Below are 23,301 nucleotides of genomic sequence, written 5' to 3' on the forward strand. Positions count from 1 at the left end.
AGAGTGTCTACTTTAACTCCTTCCTCATGTGCCGTGTTTAGACCTGGAGGTACCTGGCTCTGCTCCTTCCCCTGCACTGGGAGGGGACGAGGCTGGGGTGGAGGCCTTGTCCTCAGAGCCTTATCACACGGGCCACATGGGCAGTGGTGAGCAAGCAACACCAGCGAGCCATGCAGAGGGAAGTGGGGAGTCAGCTCAGATGTGAGAGGGGTCTCCAGGGGTCTGACAGAGTGGCAGCAGCAGAGCGAAGGGCACAAGTTAGGTTTGTGGTCTCTTTATAAAATAAGACTCAGCCTTGGGAGCGTTACTGAGTGGTATGGGCCTGCAGGGGCAGGAAGGCCAGAGGATGCTGGGGACTTAGGGACTTGGGCTGGTGGGTCTAAATCCACGTCCTGGGACCAACGCCTTCTCCGATGCTCAGCCACTCCTTCAGCTGGAGAAAACTCTTTCAGGAAGTGAGTTTGAGTAGACAGCACAGTGAAATGCTGTTGAATGTCGCTCCCATCCTGGTGTGCTGCTGTCATGAATGCAGAGCAGGTGCTCAGGTGGGAAGACCTGGCCACGAGGAACTCGCTGGCCAGCAAGGAGTCTCTGAAGAGCCGTCCGAATCTGTCCAGGTTCTCTGCATTGCCACGGCTCCAGAGAGCCTGCTCTGGAGCCCTGTGCCTCATGTGCATCTCCCACCACTGTGCCTCACCCTTCGGTGAGGCTGAGGAACCTCTGGTGCCACCGCCTGACTTCCTCCTCTCCCTCCTCCTTACTCAGCACCTGGTAAGTCTGGTTTCTGAGGCAGCCATGGCGAACCACCTGAAAGGAGAGCCTGAGTTCATAGGGTTGGTACTGCTGCCCATCCTTCCCCTGGCAAAGGGGACTCCACGAGGGATGGCATTTTTCAGCAGCCATGGAGGTGGGGCAGCCCCTCCCCATGTCACAGACACTAGAGAGGAGCCCACCAGAGGGGAGAGCCTGCTTGAGAGTGCTAGGGAGTGGATGATAGCTGAACTGTGTTTCCCTGCAGCATACAGGATAGTAAGTCCTCTGTCCTGCTCTGGGGTTTCTGGGTTTTGTTACTAGCTAGGAAGCACACAGTATATGGGGGAGATGCTCCTCTGTGAGAGGCAATACAAGAACATCCGTCACTGACGGATGGGAGGCTCCCCACGGCTTCCTCTGTCTGTGAAGACACCTCTTACTACCTCTGCACGAATCCCACTGCTTCAATTACATGTCAGCAGACCTTCTGTGCTTGGGTCAGTAATTTTGACCCCCCCCTTCCCAGACACAACCAGTTCTGTCCTGTTGGAAGGAAAAGCACTGGACCAGTGAGCTCTGCAGGGACTTGGAGATGGCTGGAGCATGTGGGGCCTTGGAGGAGAAGGCAAGGTCACTGGCTGCTTCTCACCCTCTGGTTGTGGAGGCTGTGCTGCAGACACTGGTAGCTCTTGAAGGCGCAGTAACTGGGGTGCTGAACTCCACCCGAGTCGCAGATCTGGGGAGATGGGAATGAAAGCCAGGGGTGGGAGAGGAGAAGGAGAGATGGGAGCACCCACCTGGCACCCACCTGGCTTGGGGTGTCCCCAGCTCGGAAGGCAGCGTACTCTGCCTGCAGCCAGAGCATCACACGAGGGTCATTGCAGCCCTGGGTGGCTATCTGGCTGCACCAGTACTCTGCTCGCAGCCCTTGGGAAAACTGCATGCTGTAGGGCTCTGGGAAGCCGGTCTGCAAAGGGGTGGGATGAAGAGAGCTGTGCTTCTTCCTCCTCCCCACCACCCAGAGCAGGCTGCATTCGCACAGGCCGGCTGCAGAGGCAGGGTGCTCAGTACCTTGTTGCCTGTAGCCTGGTGCTGGGCTGAGATCTGGGGGTTGATGTACGTGATGAAGTTGCCTTTCCCGCAGTGAACACGCCTCAGGTTGTTGAAGTTCTGGCATTGCTCCCTCTTCAGTGAGCAGAAGGCACAGTCAGGGCACAGGTCCATGTGCCGCCGCCCAAGGCTGTCGCACACCTAGGGTGGGTGCAACGGGGAGGTCAGGGAGAAAGGAGGCAGGGGAGCTCCCATAGCCCTGCTTGGGTCTTGCCTACCCAGTCACCCAGCTCAGCTACTCCCTAGAGGTGGTACCTGTAATGGCAGTGCTGGTGAACATTGTCAGTACTACAGGGAGCTCTGCAAACAGCGGGGGGCGAAGATGGACTTCAGCATCCTTACCGAATCTCCAAAGCTGAGGATTTTTTCTTCCATCTCCTTCCAGGCCTGGGTGACAACTGATGAAACACAGATTCCCTCCAGCACTGCATAGCACAGGATCATCACTGCTTCCTTCTTCTTCAGGGCTAAAAGGCTGGCAAAGAAAGGGATGGAGGAAGTCAGTTCTCTTCCCTTTTCATGAGCTGAAGAGACAGACCCTTAGATAAAAACAGAAGGGGTGTGGGGAGGAGGAGGTGCAATGGGGGAAGGCAACCCCAAATGCAAAATGCTTCCTGAAGAAACCTTATAATCCTGGCCAAACTGCACAGAGGAGTGGGGATGTCAGCAGGGTCTGCATGTGCTTGTGTAACATGTTGGATGGGAACGCATTCAGGAACATGTGAGAGGCACTGGACAGGCACAGGTTCAGGAACTTTTCCAGTACCACTGAAGCAGCTGCTGTGTAGTTCTGTCCGTCCAACTGCACAGCAAAAGGGATCTTTGTTAGAGCCTGCTGAGTGTTGATCACAGGGCAGCCCCACTGGGGTCTGAAATGGACAAATTATTAAGTCTCTCTCCTGCTTGAGACAATATTTTTGATGGAAAGGGGAATAAACTGGTAATGATGGTGAATTAAATTTTCATCCAGACTGATGTGGGAAGCCAAAGGCAGAAAAATTAAGGACAGTATAAGGACAGATATTGACAATAAGAATGTTTTCCATCTTAGGAACAGCAGAAATCATAGACTGGTATTAGACAGGGATCATGTGAATTATCAGCAATGAAGCAGAAGAGGTAAAAACACTCATTAAATATTTCTCTTCTGTGTCTGGAAACAAATCCAGTGATAAACAGATATTTTTTTTTTTATCTGGCAGAAAGTAAGAAGAAAAAAGCAGCAATTAATTATATTAAAATGTTCTTAAAATCCATGCATGAGCTAACCTGTATGGAGGATTTGTCCTAAGACTGACTGAGACTTCTTGGAGACCTTCAGATTAGCCTTAAAGAGGAAAGAAATAGGTGGAGAACCTGGAGGGAGGTCATTAAGACGAGATTTCCTACGGCCTGGAAAAATTTCGCTGAAAGTGAGAAGCTGAAGAAGCTGGACTTAGCTGAGCAAAGGCACTGTTGAGTGGCCAGTCAGTCAGTCTGTCCTTTTACCAAGGTGGAGGTCAGACGGAAGGCTCTGTTCTTCATCAGATGAAGAGCAATGACTTATAACGACTGGAATTCAGGGTGAGATGAATTCAAATCAGAAATTAGCTGCATGAAATGAAGGATGTTTACCATGAGAGCAGCTTATGAGACAGTTTATCTGTGGCTCGGGTAAAGATTGATAAAGATATCCCAGATTTCAGTCAGGAGAGGGGCTATAGCTCAGCCATGGGATACTGTTTTTTCTTCAGGGATCCCCAGGCATGGCTCCATGTGTCCTGCGCTGGGCATCAGGAAAATTTGCCAGATCTGAAGGACAAAAGAGATCAATCTCCCTGCCAATAAGCTCCTGCAATTACATTCTGCGAGAAGATAAAGTGCTGTAAGGAGCAACTGGTGTTCACAGATCCATGCACAGTGGAGCAGTTTATACTGTATGTGCTGAAACGTGTGAATGCCAGGCATTTGCACTGTGTTTGTGTGTGCTCTTGCAAATATGTGTGAGCATTAGGACTTGGGAAGAAGTCTTGTGCACCTGCTTAAGAGGACACATGCACTGGATATGTGTGCAGGTGAACATGAGCATTTGCCTTGTTTGCTGTGTACGTACATAACAGGAATTGTGTGCAGTCCATCACATGCATACAAGAGCAAGAGCTCAGCAGGCTGCATGAGGTCCAGCCCTAAGAGATCCCTAGGGCCTGCCAAGGGCGAAGGAGCTCACGGCACATACTCTGCACTTGCAGCAAGTCAGAAGCAAGTGATCCTGTGCCCAAACAGCTCACACTAAGCAGCAGCAAATGAGCATGTCAGGATCTCTGAAGGCATCACTCTCATTTAGGTACAAGAGAACCTGGAAAATCTCAGTCGTAGAAAATATCATGAATGCCTCCATGCTAATTTTTAAAAAAAGACATTATGGTCAAACCTGTCTTATCACAGCGCTGCAGATGCTGCTTGAGCCTGCATTGAGACAAGAGAAGTTGTTGTTTCAACACACATTGTTGTGCTGCACCCTGGACAGGCTGCAAATGGTATTCCGAGGATACAGACACAGGAACAAATTGCAGCGGCGCCAACCCACCGCACATCAACAACATCCACTGGAAAAATGAGGGCAGTTCAAAACCTAGAAATCTATGCATTGCAAGCCTGTGCATATATTACTGCAATGCACCACACCGTGAACAACCTGGTCATATGTTTGTGGAGGGAAGATCTGAGCTCAGAAAAGACAAAAGAATGCAAATTCAGGACAGCAGTAACAGACACAGCTGGAAAGAATGAAAACGTGCCAGTGAAAAAAAGGGAAGCAAAGCCTGCTCATCCTGGAGACAGCACTTCCAGAACCCGCAAGACCCTTATGTCTACTCCTGCATCCCTTGACTCCATATGATCTTTTTTTTCTTGGTTCTTCTGTAAACACTCACAGGAAAGCTTTTGAAATTTTAGCAAAAAATACCTCTGGTCTGTACTGATCCCACATGAAAACCCTGTCTGTGGTTATTTAATAAAACCCTCTCAGCGTTTTACTGTGACTGGATGCTGGACTTCACTAGAAGAGGAAGCAGGCACAGCCTGCAGGCACACCTAGCACTTCTCCTCCATAGAGAATTGCTCTTTGAGTGGGAATTACCTAACACAGTTTCTCTCTTTCAAGCAGCTGCTGCAGAGCAGCCCATGAGATCCAGATTTCTTTGTCCGCTGTGCTGATAAACCCGTGACAGCTGAAGGGAGTCCCTGCCAGCACTCAGAAGTCTGACTGCTCATTCACAGTTGGATCTTGGCCTTAAAAAACTGGTAAATTAGCTGGGTCATCTTGGTGGGACTCACAAATTTGATTAATGACCTGACATTATTCTCCAAAAATTACCTGAAACGATTTACCCGCAAATATATCATCATCGCCTCTTGTTCCACTGCTCACTTGTTATGCCAGTGACACGTTTTGATTTTATTGCTTCTTCATCAAACCAGGATGATCAAGCCATTAAAGTGAGAGGCATATTAACAGTCATTAAACATCGTATGAATAGCTCTGGTGTTTTCCTCAACAAGGTAGAAAAACTGTCCAGCTTTCTATACTTTAAAAAAAATAATAAAGCAAATAATTAACAACCTAAAGCTGAGAATGTGACTGTTACTAAACGGGCTTAACAGCCTTTGCTTGCTCCTGCACGTGCACCAGTCCAGCAAGTGCTGCCCAAACAAGATGCAAATAGAGGACTGCAAGGAAAAGGGGCAGTAAAAGGGAACTCAGCTCCAGCCTCTCCTAGGAAGAGTGCTTCCATAAGTAGCTCATAAGCAGCAATAAAACATCTGCTGAATGTTGATGACCTACTTGGTTCAGAACAGAGTCTGTTCTGAGTCTGATCTCTTCACCCAGGTCAGAAAGCCTCATACTCCTGAGCACTGCCCGCTGACACTTTGCAGTTGGCCATGTTTGCAGAAGCACACAAATTGTGTCTGTAGCATCCGCTCACCCATCCAGGAAATTGAGTCGTGCCATCTGCCCGAGGTTACCAAGAAATTCTGCTGCTCTCTATTTCACATCCATTTCCTGCTCTATCTCTGTTCTACATCTCCGCTGCGAAGCTTTCTGGCCACAACGGCTGCACGTTTATGTGCTGGTTTACTAGCACCAGGTGGGTGAGGTAACTCTACAACATCCCCAAGTGACAGCTAGCCCCTGAAAGCAGCTTAGAGGTAACAGGGGAATGGTTCCCATCCCGCATCACCAGACCCAGGGACAGGTCCTGGGCTCCTCCCTTGCTTGCCAGCACCTGCAGTCCGTGACGCCAAGGCTCTGGGCGCACCCAGGGCCACCGCTGGTTTCCTGGCACCACAGCTGGCAACGTGGTGCTCAGAGAAGCCCCCTGCTGCTACCTCTCTCTCTAAAAAAATAGAGTTGAGAAGACTCTGTCATCTGAGATCAGTAATTCCTCAGTGGCTAAAAGAGAAAACTTTGGATGACAGCCCATGCTGTTTTAGCAACTCAAGACATGGCGTGACGCATGCACAGCCTACTTCACTTCAGTGGCATCTCTGAAGAGGGATGGTTGACAACATCCACTTCTCCCTCAACATAATGACAAGGATTTGGGCCATTAACTTTCAGCTGCTGAACCTCCCTCATATTAGCTGGTTGCGTGAGGCAAGCAGAAAAGACGATAAGGAGCAAACAGCTTTCCAGCACTTTATGACTTCTGACTTGTGTGGGTTGCTGTAGGAAACTAAAACCACTAAGGGAAAAGACGATGTTAACAGACTCAGACAGAAAAGTAGATTACTTTTTTTTTAAAGCATACCCATACAATACATCGTATGGTTATAATGTTGTGAAGCCAAAAAGTCTTTGTTGATGTGTTGTGTCACCTGGAGCAATATGTTCCAGCCCATTCAGAACAGAGAAGGGTTTTCTAACAGTACATATTAAGAATAAATCTTTTTGAATCAGTGACTATAGAAAAACATCTCTCTAATTCTTCGTGAGCTGACTAAGGGGATCTCTGGCCACCTGACATCACCTTTGACAATTAAAGTCCCAGCGATGCCTTAGCAGCCTGCGGATGGCCCAGATGCCAAGAAGACAAGCCAACTGGCTGATAGCAGCAGGTAAACTGGTGCAGGAGTCGTTGGAAGAAAGGGGCATAACACCTGGCCAAGAGCTAGCGGGTGCAGACTGTGGGACAATTTGTATTCTTTAAGCAGTTACACTTTGAGGTAAACTTTTGACGTTACATTGCCTGAAGTTCCTGTTGCAAATGCTAACCAGTGCAAAAGCCCAGCCAGGTCCTTGTTAAATAGGAGGCTCTGGTTTCTAGGACCTGAGGTTTCCAAGTGCTGGCAGGGCAGCCAGTTCCCTGTCATTCGCCTGGTGAATCCTGGATCCTTTGTACCATGAGACCTAACTCCTCTTCAAAGTAAGCCACACAGAGTGATGATATGGAAACAATTAACGGGCCCTGGACTTACCAAACAGCCAAATTTTCAACAACAACAACAAAGGAAATAAAATAAATAAATAAATGTAATAAGAGACATGTATTTTCCCCCACAATGAATCACTGCTAACAGGACTACCACAAAAGTGTGCTGTGAGTTTTTCACCTTTCTATTTTGATATAATTGCCATCTCTCTCTCTCTAAAGGTCACAGCTAGCTTCACCAAGCACCACAGAGCAGCTGCCACAAGCAGGGCCGAGCAAGGCGGGGTGGATATCCTGCTAGACATATGACTGCAGAAGATGTGCAGCCCTGGCTTCTCTGCCCCCGTCACAACTGTGTGCACCCGATGTTAAACCAGATGCTGAACAGCACCCGTGCGTGCTGACCAGTCCCACCCGTCACTATCACTCTCGCTGGAGTGGAGATGCCTCAGAGAATTTTGCTCCTGTTTCAGGTCATGTGCTGAAGTCCCCTTGTGAGCAGACAGGATGTGGTGAGCAGTAAAGCCGACAGGCGTAGCCCAGCTCGTTTTTTTATCTCACTTGAATTTAAGCTTTGCTTAGCATGATTGATGGGGCTCGGCTGTCGGGCTGCAGACACAGTCAGCATTAGTGCCTTTGAGGAACTCTGCAGCAGAACAACGAGTGTCATCTGTAATCACAGCAGTCCCTCGGTAATCCCAATATAACTAAATCAGAGCAAGGCTCAATTTCTGTGGCAGGGAAGATGAACGTATCTTCAACGAAACGTAACTTTGCGTTAGCGTACATACGCCAGGAGATATTTGCTGGGCAGTAAAAGCCTCCTACAATGTTAGGAAGGAGGATGACATAAGCTGCAGCCTTGTACGGGAACAACTATAGTTTCAACGATATGCTTCAATTTATTTTTGCATGTAGAAGCGGGATCTGAGGCTCAACTGTAGAAGCATGCAGTGCTTTCAGTAGAAACCACGTGTGCAATCACGCACAAACTGATGTACTTACAGGAATATCACTGGCCCGCAACAAAGTGAAACCAAAATTACTTATCTATGAAAATCACATTTGGACAGCCCATTTATGACTTTGGTAAGCAAAGTAATCTTTGCATTACAGTCAGAGGAAGCGGTCCTCCGCCACAAAGTATGAAAGGTTCAAAACAGGAGTAGCACTGGTCCTGCCAAGCCAGCCTGCTCTGTGCTCCCAGCTCTGTTTCCTGGTTTTTAATTCTTTCTTGGGCTGCTTTAGTTCTGTCTGTGTGAGGACAGAGCACGGCTCAGGGCTCTCCTCAAACCAGGCTGTTTCAGGAAACACCTGCTTGATGTTGCATGGAGGTGAGCACAGGCAGACAGTGGTGCATCCCAGTGTCCCAAAGACCTGTGACCGCAAGAAGGCTCCTTCTGCAGGTTGCTCACACTGCCAGCAGACGTGAGCTGGGAGGCGGATGGGCGCAGGGGTGATTACACCGCGCAGCTGGCTGCAGGATGGGGATGTATCATGGGACACGTGCATAGGATAAAGCCCTGACTGAATCTCAGGCACGGTCAGAAGGCACTTGACTCACATCGCCAGGCCAGGAACATTTCCCTTTGAGGACTGCATGCACGGCATACAGCAACCAGCGCCCCACCAGGTGAGGAGCTGGGTCTCCCCCTCACCTGCCACGGGGGGCCTCCTCCTGCATCCCCTCCTCGGCATCGCTGGGCACGCTCCCCAGGTCTGACGTGGTGTTGGGGTCTGGAGTAGAGTCCTCCATGCCTGCCGAGGTCTCCAAGGTGAGGGCCAAGCTGATGAGCTGCCGGACGCTGTGCTGCAGGCGGCGCTCCCAGGCTCGCTCTGCCTGGCTGTGGGATGGTGAGGGGGCCGGGGGGGCCGGGACGGGCAGGGTTGGTGGGGGCTCAGGCAGCCCCCTGTCCCGCGAGGGTCTCGGCACCTCTGGCAGGGCTAGGGGGAGCTTCCTCGCCAAGGGTTTCTGGCTTGACAGCGCGTAGGAGTACTTCAGGAGCTTGTCCACGTTGGAGTGCAGATGGATGTCGGTGAGCGAAAGAGGTGCCTGCTCCAGTGCTGGGGAGAGAACAGGACAGGAAGGCTGGGGACCAGAGCTGGCCTCCGTGTCTGCTCTTCGGGAGGTGGAGGGCACCTTTCTGGGGCCAGACAGAAAGCTGCCTCCCCATAGCTGTGACCAGTCAGCACACATGCTTCCTGCTGCTGCACTTATGCATACACATGTGGGACTGGGAAGGTTTCTGCCAGTCTTGTGACCCTTCATGGAATCACAGAAGGGTTGAGGTTGGCAGGGACCTTTGGAGGCCTTCTGGTCCACATCCCTTGCTCAAGCAGGGACGCCCGGAGCAGGTTGCCCAGGGCCATGTCCAGGAGGCTTTTGAAGATCCCCAAGGCGGGGGAGCTCCACAGCCTCTCTGAGCAACCGCTGCCTGTGCTCCATCACCTGCACAGAAGAGGGGATTCCCTAAGCCATGTGCTGGCGTGCTCCCACCTGTGTGTCCACCAGTCCCACAGCATACCATGGGCCCAAACCTCATACCAAGATTTTCTACAGGGAAGAGTAGCTGTGGGCAGTCAGCAGGCAAGCAGAGGCACCCAGAGCATCCCAGTACAGCCATACCTCCATCTGTAGGGGAGCTTTCGTCCTTCGCCTGGAAGCCCACAGCATGAAGTCTCTCTGCTGGATGAAGAAGGCCTTTTGGAGGAGAGAAACTCGGACATGGGATTCGCTGAGTGGAGAGAAAAACTAGAGTACTACCGTGTCCTCTTACTTTCCTTCTCACCCCAACCTGGGCTCCTTTCTCCTAAAGCCGGCACCTTCCTTCTCGCAGGAGACACTTGTACCTCCCAACCCCAGCCCCGCTCCTCACCTTGATGTAGAATTTGTGCTTGGAGCAGCGGTACTGTGCGAACTGGCAGAAGGTCTGGAACCACCGTGCCTCCGGGAAGGCAGAGCAGACGGGTCCTAGGGACGGGTGAGAGACAGGGGAGGTGGGGACAGGACGTCCCTTGGCCTGAGCATGAACACTGGCACCTCTCAGATGTGTATTTTCAGAGCATGCTTGTGGTTGAACGGGGAGTCAGAGGTGTCTGCCCCCATGTGGAGATCACAGCGTTGTGCTGTTAAAACCACCAAGATTTCACGTCACTTGTTTCCCTATTCACCATCCAGGGGTTCAGCTCATCCATCTGCCCTTTTTCACATGGTATCTTCCTTTTTACATAAATCCAAACCTCTTGTTTCCAGGACCTGATAAGGTCTCTGTTTTTACTCACAAATCTCAGAATGGTTGAGGTTAGACGGGACCTCTGGAGGTCATCTGGTCCAAACCCCTGCTGAAGCAGGGCCACCTGGAGTATAGTCCTTGAAGGCTTAAAAGAAAAAAAGGCGAGTAATGGTGTGATGGGTTAAGTGATGACGGGATCAGGCCTGTGCCTTGAAAGGTACTGCTGACCTTACTGGGTCAAAAGCTGCAGCTCTTCCTGCAGTGATTGCAGGAGAGCCAAGGTCATGCAGGAGAGACGAAAACCCTGGGAGATTTTGGGAAGGGGGTAATTTTGTGTTCCCTGCAGGATTGCTCTGCTCATCCCTGTGTCTGTTCATTCCCACAGAAGAGCCTCAGGCTCTATGTGCTTGCCATTTCGGTCCATCTTCTGTCTCCAGACCTGCCCCACAAGCTCCTCCAGCCATCCTGCCCACTCCCTGCAGCTGGCTGTGAGCCCAGAAAGAGTGGAGGAGCTGCTCATGATCCTCCTGGCTCCTCTGGAGTCCAGAAGAAGCCCCTGTGGTCCCATCAAAGCACTACACCCCCAGCCCAGCTACATGCAAGCAGGTGGAGAAAACTTTAGAGAGAAGAGTATCTCTTCAGGATCCCTCAGAAAACAATGTGGTGACCACAGGAGTGTCCCATGAAGGCCTGCCAGTGAGGGTCACGTGCTGGTGGAGATGGAGGAGATTAGCAGTGAGATTACACTGCTCTTGCTACTCTCCCAGTGTGCATCTTGTTCATAATATAAACACTTGTACATGTTTTGTTCATAATGTGAGTGCCTATTTTTCAGTCCATCGTTATTCAGCTCTATAGGCAGCTGGAATTTGATCAGACAAAGGCACTCTAACGAGGGCCCATGCACTAGTAGGCGCATGGCAGCCAAACAGTGGAGGTGTAATTGTGTCTCCTGTACTTCTGCATGCAGGAGAAGCACGTGGCAGCATCTCACCTGGTGCTCAAAGCCAGCCACAGCACGCTGCACAGTCAGGTGCTCTCTCTCCTCCCCCCATTTATTGCCAAGCATGTAGTAATTGGCGTATCACACTGCCCTTGAAACCAAAGTTTTAGGCATTAATTGTGCAGAGACCAGAGCATCCCGTGCTCTTTTGTTTTTAGCTTAGAGTTGAATTTGGTGGTTAATTTTGGCAAAAGCAATGGACAGGACGAGAGCTACAAACATGAAAACAGCCTGAAATCAGGGAAATTGAAATCAGGGAATACAGACCTTTTGCACCAAGTAAAGGCAGATACAGACAACATGATGAATAAGACAGCAGTCTTCAAAGTGAGTGAGAAACACGTAATACATGAAAGGCAGAAAACACCAGTGTTAAGTGCACTTTGGGCTGATTACTTGAGAAGTGGCCCTATGCCATGCAATAAGCAGGAGGCATTAACCCTGCCTAAATCATACCTCTTCCCTTGTGCCAAGCATACAGATTCACTAGCAAAAGCAGAATTTCAGCCGTCTACCAGAAAAATGCCCAATGTGATGGGAACAAGCCTGACAGTCCCCTTGCCCTTTGCCCTTTCTTTGAATCCTCTGACCTTTTTGCCAAGAGGAGCCCTTCCACTATTATATGTTTAATTTAATCCATGAGATCTTTTGCTTCTTTCCTGTGCTCTCCCTGCCCATTTGCTTGCTGCAAGCAGCTGCAACTCCTGTTGGATGTCAGGAGGCCCTCTCTCTGGACTTTGTGGCCAAGTCCATGTGCAGGATCTCCCAGCACTGGGTGCTTCCATGGAACAAGAACAATTAATTAACAATTTCACCTTCACTGAAAGGTGGAGCCAGCCAAGATGTTTTCATACACTCATTAGGGAAACATCATCCTGACTCGGTTCTTCCATGGCAAAGAACATTGAAAGGTTATGTGTGCACTTTCCATGTTTAAAATACAACATAACAGCTTTCCTGAGCACCACACATGCGAAGCACGATTAATGCTCATGAATATTTGGAATTAGAAAGCACTGTCAGTTATCTGTGAGGGCAGTATAGACAAAAACATGTGAGGGCACATGCCCTACCAAGTTAACCCCTAGGCTCCCGAAGCATGTCCCTACAGAAGTGAGGATGCCTGGGACTATGCAGGTCCCAGCGGGCAGGAGCTAAGCTGCTCGTGTGGCCTCAGCAGTGAGTCCCTGCTGTGAGGGAGATGAAGGAGGCTCCAGAGTGAGACAGGTAAGGACCAAAGTGGTTGGCCTACAGCATTGTGGGTTGGCCTGCCGTGCACGTGCTGAGGAGAGAGGGTCCCAGAGCAGCAGCGGGAATATCTCCAAGCACTGCCGTGCCAACCATGGTGTCCCAGAGGTCCACAGTGATGGGGTGACAGACATTGCCTGGAGGAGAACCAGCAGCAGCCCTGTGGCACCCAGAGCCTTGGTATCATGGACTGCAGGTGCCAGCAAGTGAGGGAGCAGCCCAGGACCTGTCCCTGGGTCTGGCAATGCGGGATGGAACCATTCCCCTGACACAGCTGCAGAGGCAGGCAAGAAATAGTTGCCCTCAAGCTGCAGTCCAAATAAGCACAGACAGTTGGCTGATCATTCAGTTCATTGACGTTCATAGCTAAATATAAAGACATATTTTTAATGAGAAAATTGTTCCTATTTTTTTTTCTCTCTGAAGAAAAATACAACAGAAGTAGTCCCAAGTTTTTCAGCTGCACAGATATAATTATGCCACTTAAATTCACTGATGCAGGGGTTCAGGGAAAGGATGATTGCAGAGATTTAAAGGGTGCTGTTGCTATGGCACTTTCTGAACTGGGATGTTTCTCGTCTACTGAGATGTTAAACACTTAAAAAAGCAGCTTATCAGCTCACGGTTTCTTAAGGGCCTATGAGAACCTATGAATCAAGCTTCTGCATTAAACCCTAGATCTAGCTGGAAAGAGCTGTTCAGTTCATAAGATGAACTGTTAGGAAGAGCCAACGAGACTCAGTGTGCTTCAGAAAGAGGTGGCGGCTGTTATTTTACTTTTTCCCTGCCTCCCCACCACACACAGTTCAATGGAGGTGTTGAGGAACTGAAGAGCTGAGTGAAGGGCCATCGGTGTGGCCAGAGCTTCAGCCTGTTACCTGTGGAAAGGTGCTGGGGAAGCTGCACTTGTTCAGTCAGGTGGAAGGCCCTAGTTTACAGACAGGTAAGAGTAGCCTCACGTTCATAGGCCCTAGTCCTCCTGGGAGACTTCAGCCATCCCAAAAACTGCTGGAGGGACAACACGGCAGGGCATAAGTGTTTCAGGAGGTTCCTGGATTGTACTGATGATAGCTTCCTCCTCCCAGTCATGGAGGAGTTAATGAGGAGGGATTATCTGCTGGACTTCACACCCACCGATAATGAGGGGCCTCTTGAAAGATCTGCCCATAGGATAAGGCTCCAGAAGAGGGGCCCAAGAAAGCTGGTTAATATTTAAGAATCACCTCCTCCAGCCTTAAGAGTGGTGCACCAGGAGGCCTGTGTGGATGAAGAGAGCGCTCCTTGCCAAACCCAAACACAAAAAGGAAGCATACAGAGGGTGGAATTAAAGGTGGGTAACCTAGGAGAAGCACTGGAAGGTGTGACCAGAGGGGAAATGAAACGACCCTTGGAGGTTTCCAAAATTTATCTGCACAAAGCAACGGTGATCTAGTGCTGGGACTGTCCTGCTCTAAGCTTGAATTTGGACTACACACCCACCAAAGGGCCCATTCCACCACTGTTCCTGCAATCTGGTGGCGTTTTGGCAGCTGGTGACAGCTGGGGCGGCATCTGCCACTGCCTCGGGAGGTGTGCTGAGCCCCCAGTGCCCTACCTTCAGGGACGTGGCCGTGGTTCTCCTGCAGGTCCAGCTGCAGGACGGCGGGGCTGAGGCAGCCCCATACCTGCCGCAGGTGGCAGGACACTTGGGCCTTCCAGGGTGGGCGCAGGCTGGAGAAGAAGAGCTGGTATTCGCTGTCAGACAGGGGGCTGCCTGCGGGAGGCACGGGTGGCGCAGCGGCAGACGTCAGCCAGATCAGCAGGCCTGGGGAGACAGCAGGGACTTGTCTGCCTGGTGCCTCCGGAGGTGCCCACGGCGCAGCTTCTGCTGCCCACCCCTCCCAGATGCCCCCTTCACCACGAGCAGCCCTGCCCAGCACACCAAGGACTGTTGGCAGGACTGGAAGGCAGTTCAGGTCCAGCAGGGTGGTCTTGTGAGAGATATGGGGCAGGAGGAGGTGTGAGCTGGATGGGACAGCAGCAGGGACTTCCAAGGTCCCCCCAGCCTGGGTATGGTGTCCCAAGGCCCTGCTGATGCCCCTGGGAGGCTGGGCAGCAGCTGGGGGGGGTCACTCACCCACCACGGAGGGCAGCCTCAGCATTTCTGCCCCTCTCCTCAGCACCCCTGTCCTGCTGACCCCTCTGCTTGGTGTCCTTGGCAGCAGCGGAATGAGAAGGCGGTGGTGTCACAGCTGGGACACCGGGGACAAGGGGACACGAGCCCACCCTGGAACCAGGGGGTGGGAAGGGCTGGTGGGCACTGGGATGAGCAATGCAGGGGACCCGAGGCGCAGGCTGGTGATGTGGGGGTGTGAAGGGGCTTTGGCACTACCATGCCACAAGAGATGAAGGAGCTGGGGCAGAGAGCAGCTGTCCGGGGACATGGTGACAAGGCAAGCACAAGGAGCAATCCAGAAGCCTGGGCTGAGAGCCGCCAGCACAGCAGACAGTGTCGGACAGCCCAAAGGAGGTGTAAGCATAGCAGGGTGCTCCTGAAGAAGTTGTTCCTAGCGCAAACCCCAGGAGATTCAAGCCGCTCTGCTCTGCGCAGCAGCTGCAGAGAGCACTGCGGGTGCACCAGCTGCAAGTGTGGGGCATCATCTGCCAGTAACCCCAGCGGCCATGCAGGCTGACAAGGTGAAAGCTCAGATCACTGCAGCCATGCATTGCAAAAGCATCTGCCAACAGCACGTAGCTCTGTGCTTCCTTACAGGAGACAAGATGTCATTTGCTCCAGGAGCAGGAAGGCAACAGTTCCAAAAAGCCAACCATTTAACAATAGCATTGAATTTTAGGATGTTTTCACAGCTTCTTACAAACACAGAGACAATTTTTCAGCTATCTCTTGCCACTCATTAAATAGGTGACACTGCTGCAGCTCACAAGGTTTATGTGATTCCTCATCTCCTCTTGCTGAGCTTGAGATGCATTGCTTGTTAGCTGATTTTAGACAACTCTAGCACCCTCAGCTCCCCAGTTCTGTTAATCACCTCTGCTCCCCAGTGACAAAGGAGCCCAGGCTGAGCTCTGTCATCACTGAGCAGCTTCACAAGGGAATGTAATGCTGACCTCAGTGGCTGATAGAAACTGATTACCTAGGGAAGCACACCAATGTGGCATGACATGCAGTGTTATCACAGGAGCTCCTATTCAGATTTTATGGCATACAGAAACAGGAAACATGAATGAATGGACCGGAGTCTCTGAACATACACTGAGAGCTCAAATGCAAGGCAGAAGATGAAGGAGCTGACAAGGAGATTATCTGTTGTTGATATTCTAGTAGCTAAGGTGTTAAGATGGTGTTTAGTGATGTGAGGACAGGTTGGCTGCTTTGTACTTCCCACATATTTAAAGCGGCTTGCTCAGGCCCAGAGCCCAGCTTACCTCTGTGGACTACCCTGGATTTGGTTCAGGTTGTCAAAAATCCTTCAGGAAGCTCTTATGGTCCACAGTTGCATGGGGAAACCGAACTGCAGTGTGTACCAGGCAGGGCTGAGAGATGGTGAGTGCAGGAGAAACTGCTCTGCCCTTCAGCTGTGCTTGTGCCATGTGGCTACGGGACACTTGTATTGCAAGTTTCTGCAAAGAATAATTTATCCTTGGGGCAAGGATGAGGACAGGAGAAACAGGAGTTTGAACAGGAGTCATCAATGCACCACGCTGGGGTGGTGGTGGTGTCTATTCCTTAGGGAATGACAGTGGTCTGTGAAGTGAAGCACGAGAGTGATATTAATTCCAGTATTTCCTGATATCTGAGAGTTAAATTGGCACCTGTAAGGCTGCACCACCACAAGCTGTATCGTTTATGCACTGAGGCAGATTTGTGACCTGATTTTCAGGACCACCACAAGACCGAGCTCCCAGCAGACCATGTTCCTGCACTAGTCAGAGCTCAGCGAGCTTACGTATACTGATGTAACCCCCGGGCCTACAGCACACCTTACTGCTGCAGTAGGTAAACACAGCAGCAGAATAGCAACACATTGCTGCTACAAGGAAAGGAGATGCATTTTCCTTGTAGCTACCTGATTGCTGTGCCCACAAACACCGCTAACAGCAGCAATGCTTGAAAACCTCTTGAAAACCCCAGGACTGTAGCTCACAAGCCCTTCTTCCTCTGCTACAAGGGGAATATTGTCCCTTCCTTCACTGGGCTGATAGCAAGCATCCCAGGATCAAGGTGAGTGCACAGAAACGTGCCGAACATGACATGATGATGCACTTCCCCAACTATTTCTTTTCACTCTGCCCCATGCAGGTGCATGGTGTGTGGTGCACAGCCTTCAGCACAAGACAGATAAAGGCTGTGACCAGAGATGGCAAATACAGCTAGAATACTCTTTCTGGATTTCAGCTAGGCCTTTGACACTCTTCCACATAAGATCCTAATGAAGACGCTGTTGAAGTATGGGCTGGAAGGGCAAGCAGTGAACCGTGTTGAAAACCGGCTGAACTGCTGGGCCCAGAGATCAGTGGTACAAAGTCTGGTTGGAAGCCAGTGATGAGCAGTGGGTCAGTACTGGGTTCAGTCCCGTTCAGCACCTTCATTAACGGGCTGGATGATGGGGTAGAGTGTGCTCAGTAAATTCCCCGCTGACACAAAGCTTGGGGGAGAGGTTGACTCACCAGAGAGCCACACAGCCATCCTGACGGACCTCAGCAGGCTGGAGAGGTGGGCTGACGGGAGCATCCTGAAGTTCAACCAGAAGTGCAAAGTCCTGCACCTGGGGAGCAACAACTCCAGGCATCAGCACACACTGGGGGCCACTCGACTGGAAATCAGCCCCACAGAAAAAGACCTGGGGGTCCTGGCGGACACTGAGTAGAACATGAGCCAGCAATGTGCCCTTGCTGCTGAGACTGATGGTATTCTCGGCTGCATTGGGCAAAGTATCAGCAGCGGGTCAAGGGAGGTGATCCTTCCCCTCTGCTCAGCAGTGGCCACGTTTGTTAGACTGTGTCAGCTACATGAGTTGCACTGGGGGGTGGGGGTTGGATTAGGGGAGAGGATGTCCTGCCAGCTCGGGAAACTCAAAAAGATGGAGGTTGCAAAGATCAGGTAGGAATTACAGAATCAGTGTCTTGCCCGCTAGCCCCGTGCTGAACACATCCTCCTGGTAGCCACAGCCCTGTGGGAAGGGATGCGGGTACCATCTCACTCAGAGCAGGGCTGGCATCTCCACCTCCAACGACAAAAGCATTAGACAGTGTGATGAATTAAACGAAAATGATATGAACTGATGGCTTTAATAACAGGTTACCTAATCTTCATTCTGAGTTGCACTTCATTTTTGTAGGTTTACTGTCACTGAGTGAGAGCTATTCGAATGTGCTGATAAATATAGACTTTACATTAAGATTAGCACTCATTTTAACTTGGTGGATATGTTAATCTATTCACATTTATAGAGGCACAGTACAGTTATAATGTGCATTAATCCAGAAACCTAATTTACATTTTATTTTGTTAGGAAATAATGAATGAAGCATTTTTTTCCTTGTCATTTAGAAAATGGAATATTTAATTGATTGCAAAAAACAGTATTTAAAAATGGTTTCGTGAATTAATAATACAACCTAAAATGGAGTGGGCTCATACAAGAATGCTTGAATGAACTGCTCTTGTCTTTTTAGGGCAAGAAAAACCTTACCACAGTTAGTCCTAGCGCAAGCAGGGGGTTGTGCTACAGAGCTCCAGAGGCCCCTTCCCACCTAAATCTCTCTGTGGCAAATAATTAAAATCCTTCAGGCTTTCAGAACAAGGAAATCTCATTGTCTCATACTTTTTCTGAATGCTTGTCATTGATGTGTGAAAAATAATTCCAACCTTTTTTTCCTTCCAGCTTGGTTTTCAGCTTTGAATGAGTTATCCCTTTAGTGGCAATGACCCAATCCACCAAAATTAAATTGTACAAAAACTAAATTGTGCAAAAATTAAATCCTCAAAAAACAGCCCAAAGTAGGCAATTTACAGAACATTTTTTCAAACTAGGCTTTAGCTTAGTGTTTATCACAGGTAAGATGTGGGCAAAAAAATATTATGCTTTTTTTAAACTAATGTTTTAATTTCTTTTATGCATTCGGAAGAATAAATATAAATTACCATAAATTAATCAAGATGTTGGACTATTTTCGTAAATGAAATGCATTTTATTTGATAAAAACAGCTATGTGTCTCCTGATACTGTAACCACTAGGCAACAGAGTTGGAGAAATTTCCTTCAGTTGTCTTTTGAAAGAAAGATAGCACACTTTGTTTTCTTCTGCTAGTATTTAACTCTATTAATGTGTTACCCAAGAAAAGTTAAATGCTTACGGTCAGCTTGCAAGTAGATATCACCTCCCCGGTGGAAGCCCACCATGGGAGAATGAAGAAACTCAAATCACCCAGCCAAAGAGAGTATGTATGCTCACTGCCTAGCAATAGACTTGAAAGACAGCACTTAGTGTTAGCATCCTGCCCCCTCCAGTTTTATGAAGTGAGAGCACATCCATTATTATTTTGATTTTTAACACTAACCAGGGAGACAGAGGCATACAAAAGGACCTGTGGGACCTCGGGTCTACAAGAAGAACCAGGTGCAGTAAAGAGCTCCATCGCTCTTCTAGGCAATCCAGACAAACAAGCAGATGACAAGGAATTATTCTGTCAGTAACACCTCGTGCAGGACATGAGTCCCAGTAATAAAAAGCTGACAGGACCATAGTGAGGGAGGACTGGCCAGGCCCTAGAGGTCCCTCCCCATCAGCATCTCTAGGACTGTGTCCTTCTTTACATAGCAGGTCCACATGTAGCCACACAGCCTCTTATAAATTTGTCTTGTGGAGGTAACGGAGTCCTTTGATTTCTCAACAGTAGAAGTGATACGGGAGACTTTGGGCCTGGACTTGTTGAGGGAGAGGAAAGATCTTTCATGTAATTAATTGTTTTATTAATCTTTGAAACACAATATCCTCTTTCTGCTCAGGCACAGAAATAAAACCCTTTGCACATGGAAACAGACCTTTGCATGTGGTCTGTTCAAGCAAAGCCTTCTGCAAGCTCCTTAGCCAGAAATCTAAACCATTACTGACAAGATTAATGTCTTATTTAAAGCACTGCAGAGATGATATTGATGCATTGGTAGGTAACAAGGAAGCAATCTCGATCAGATAGTCATGAGTAATCATAGCCAGGTCTGGTACACTGGAATATCAGGACAGGACAAAACAAGCATATTTGACACCAAGTTTGCACCAAGGCATCCTTTTACTTCACATCAGATTTTTAATCTCGGGTGTTTGCTGTTCCCTTGTGCCCATCACCATCACTGTTGAAAGCATTAAGTTCAACACCAGATGATCTTGAACCCTCTTTTCAGTGGTGCCCAGTGTCAGGAGAAGAGCAATGGGCACACACTGGAACACAGGAGGTTCTCTCTGAATATTATTAAGCACTTCTTTACCGTGCAGTTGAAGCACTGGCACAGGTTGCCCAGAGATGTTGTGGAGTCTCCCTCCCTGGAGATCTTCAGAAGCTACCTGGACATGGTCCTGGGCAACCTGCCCTGGGTGTCCCTGCTTGAGCAGGTGGGGTGGACCAGATGGCCTCCAGAGGCCCCTTCCATGGAGCAGAACTCCAGTTCCAAGTTCAGGTGATCACATTATGTTAAACGACCTACCAACATGCGCTTGGTACACGAGCAGTGTGCCTTGTCTTCCAGGAGAAATGAAACACCAGCATTCCTGTCCCCAGTTTGCATGAGACTGCCAACTGTGGTTGCATTGTAGCCTGAGCTCAGGCACCTCAACATCCTCCCACACTGTCACTGAAACTTCACCTAGCTAAGTGAGTGTTAAACTACCCTTCATCTCTCTCCTTTCTGGGACTTGGAAGAAAGTGCCACCCGTTCCTCTGTAGATGCTGGAGGGGAGCAATCTTGCTGTTACCTGTCTGTAAGTACCGCTCCCTGACAAGGTGCATCCATATATCTGTGGTGAGAAACATTCTGGGAGGACCTGGTCTGATTTTCAGCCTGTATAAGCAAGTTATCTTTTAGGAATACTTTTCTTCTCTGCTTCCGACTTGAGATCTCTGAACTGACCTAGCCAGCATTTTAACCAAGCCCTAAGCTCTTCAGCAACACCACCTTTCACCTGGAAACGGCCAACTGCCACTTACCCTGGCTTGTTCTGCTATAGCGTGTCTTGCTACCCAGCGTACACCTGACCTGATTTAGGACTGACAGCACTCCTACTTTGAAGGGGAAGCTGAACCAGATGACCTCCAGGGGGTCCCTTCCAGTCAGCGTTTCCAATGCCATTATATATACACACACACAGTTACTGTCTCATAAAATTTCATCCCCAATAATCTAAGTGAATACCACCAAGATACTCTACGATCGAGCTTGAAGTACTGTCCTTCAGCACGCAAGCCTTACACGACCAGCTGAACACACAGTAACAGGCCGTTTACCACACTGCTATGGAGCGTATAGTGAGGTAAATAATATTTACTTAATACGTAATAAGTAATTAAGAGTGCTTAATTAAAGCTATTGCTGAGCAGTGGCAACTGTTTTACCTGTGGCGACACTTTTACTTGTTAGATTTGTAACGGGTGATGAAAGCCTTGCTGGTCCAGGGTGACAGCTACGGCTGGAACAGTTTCTACACACCCTGCGTGTGGCAAAACGCACACAAGAGATGAGTCCCAGGGATGAGAGATTACTGAAAACATTTGCTCACCGCAAATGGGTGTACTTTGCTAGACAGTCTTATCAACGACGCTTGCCCAGCTAACCTAGGAACGATGCCCACCATTAAGACAATTAGAGCTGGAGAAGATAAACCAGTCATTTGTGTGCACGATCAATTTTTTATTAATAAACGTGCTTAAAGAGGCTGGCAAAAGTCTTACCTCTTGCAGTGCTGCATGGCTCCAGCTTCTTGAAACTGAGATTTGACTTTACTTGCTATTACCAATCACTCCAAGAGGCAATTTCACCAGTTCCACTTAGAGGGTGGTTGTGTTTCATTGACAGTTACTCCAACAAATCTGCGGGTTACCCAGTTCTTTAAAGGAGTTCATGATTACTTTAACACAACCCTTACAATCGTAAACTTGTAGGTGAGATGAACTTTTGGATGCTTATTCCAGTGATTATAACAGTGCTACAGGCAACTATTAAAAGCAACCTTTTCAAAAAATCTTATCAGGTCATTTTGACAGACTTTTTTGGTTGTTGGTTGTTTTTTGTTTTGCTACTTCTAGTCAAAACAATTTTATTTTATTGACCTGGAATTCTTGCTTGTTTTAAAGAGAAGCAATTTGCTTATTTGGTATGTATTTTGCATCTAGACTGGTATCAGCTGCTGTTAGCTGACCTGTAGCAGTCCTCTTGACGTCCTTAAAGCCCAGCACAGCACTGTCTCTTCTCTGTCATTTGAGGCTTTCCCTAGCATTCCAGAAACTGACAGAGAACAGACCACAGGTGCCTTCAGGCGGTTTTCACAGGGCTACAAATGGCATTTACTGAAGATTACTGATCAAAATTGTTCACCCCAGTGGATGCTATTTAAAATCCTCCTTACTGTTTGCCTGGGAAGTACATCATCCTAATATGACACCAGCACCAACACAGAATAAATATTTACAGAACACTTCCCCCTCCTCTCATTACAAACAATTCTGCTATCTGCAGTTGGCAATGGACACGTGCCATGTTCAATTATACCAGAAACAAAAGACATTCTAAAAAAAGCTGCTTATGTTTCTAGCCTCTTCACTTACAGGCTTTGTTTCCAATGGCTTCATTTTTGTACTTTGTAATTTCTAGCTTCTATTGATTCTATTATTTCCCCCCTTTGGTTATTAAATATTGCACAGTTACTGTCTTCATTCCTTCTCTTCCAACATTAGTTCTTAAAGCCCTTTCATTTTTAATCTGTCACTGTAAGACTTTTTAAAAGTCTTGGTTTTCATTCACATTTTTGTTTAAATTTCCTCTTCCTGCAAGTTTGCTTTTGAGCATCCCCTCACCTGCAGCAAACATTCCCCGAATGCTACACACCACTGGACAGAATTTCCTTTCACCCAGCAGAGGCAGGTCACAATGGCAGGACGAACGGGTCCTGTTTCCCCACCTAGCACTCCTCTCAGTTTTCTGAACCTGGCCTAGGTGTTTCTCACGTGTTTTATGTTAAGAGTAGATGGGATGTTCCACCTATTTGCATCCCTGTAAACAACCAAAAAGCCTAGCAGGAGCTACGAACTGTAAAATAACAGGGATTGTTCTCTTCCCAAAGAACACAATGGTAACCTTCTGCCCAGGCTTTAGCCTGAAAACAGGTGTATTCTGGTCTACCTCCTCCCTCAGTGACCTGTACTGACTGCAGAAGACCTGACTTGCGTTTCACAAACTAGAGGTACCCTGAACAGAACTGCGTCTGCACGGTAAGCAGTACCTAAGCAACAGGTCACCCTGTTTCCTGGGTTGGCATGCAATAACCCCCTGCC

The 23,301-nt window shown here is 48.9% G+C and overlaps 1 protein-coding gene across 2 annotated transcripts; it reads right to left on the reverse strand.

The window, feature by feature from the left end:
• Positions 1-4: 4 nt before the first annotated feature.
• ACRBP (acrosin binding protein) lies at positions 5-14,953 on the reverse strand. Of its 2 annotated transcripts, XM_048051535.2 has the most exons (10): positions 14,875-14,953; positions 14,353-14,562; positions 10,151-10,245; positions 9,901-10,009; positions 8,933-9,338; positions 2,206-2,338; positions 1,825-2,004; positions 1,562-1,720; positions 1,403-1,489; positions 7-807 (listed from the first exon to the last, which is right to left on the reverse strand). In XM_048051535.2, exons 1-10 carry the CDS (start codon positions 14,897-14,899, stop codon positions 694-696), a joined length of 1,518 nt encoding a protein of 505 aa, XP_047907492.2. In that variant the 5' UTR covers positions 14,900-14,953; the 3' UTR covers positions 7-693. The 2 variants fall into 2 exon arrangements, with proteins under 2 accessions (XP_047907493.2, XP_047907492.2); XM_048051536.2 differs by lacking the exon at positions 1,403-1,489 and having other exon boundaries at positions 5-807.
• Positions 14,954-23,301: the final 8,348 nt, after the last annotated feature.

The sequence above is a fragment of the Anser cygnoides genome, chromosome 1, assembly GCF_040182565.1.
Source record: "Anser cygnoides isolate HZ-2024a breed goose chromosome 1, Taihu_goose_T2T_genome, whole genome shotgun sequence".
Classification (NCBI taxonomy): domain Eukaryota; kingdom Metazoa; phylum Chordata; class Aves; order Anseriformes; family Anatidae; genus Anser; species Anser cygnoides.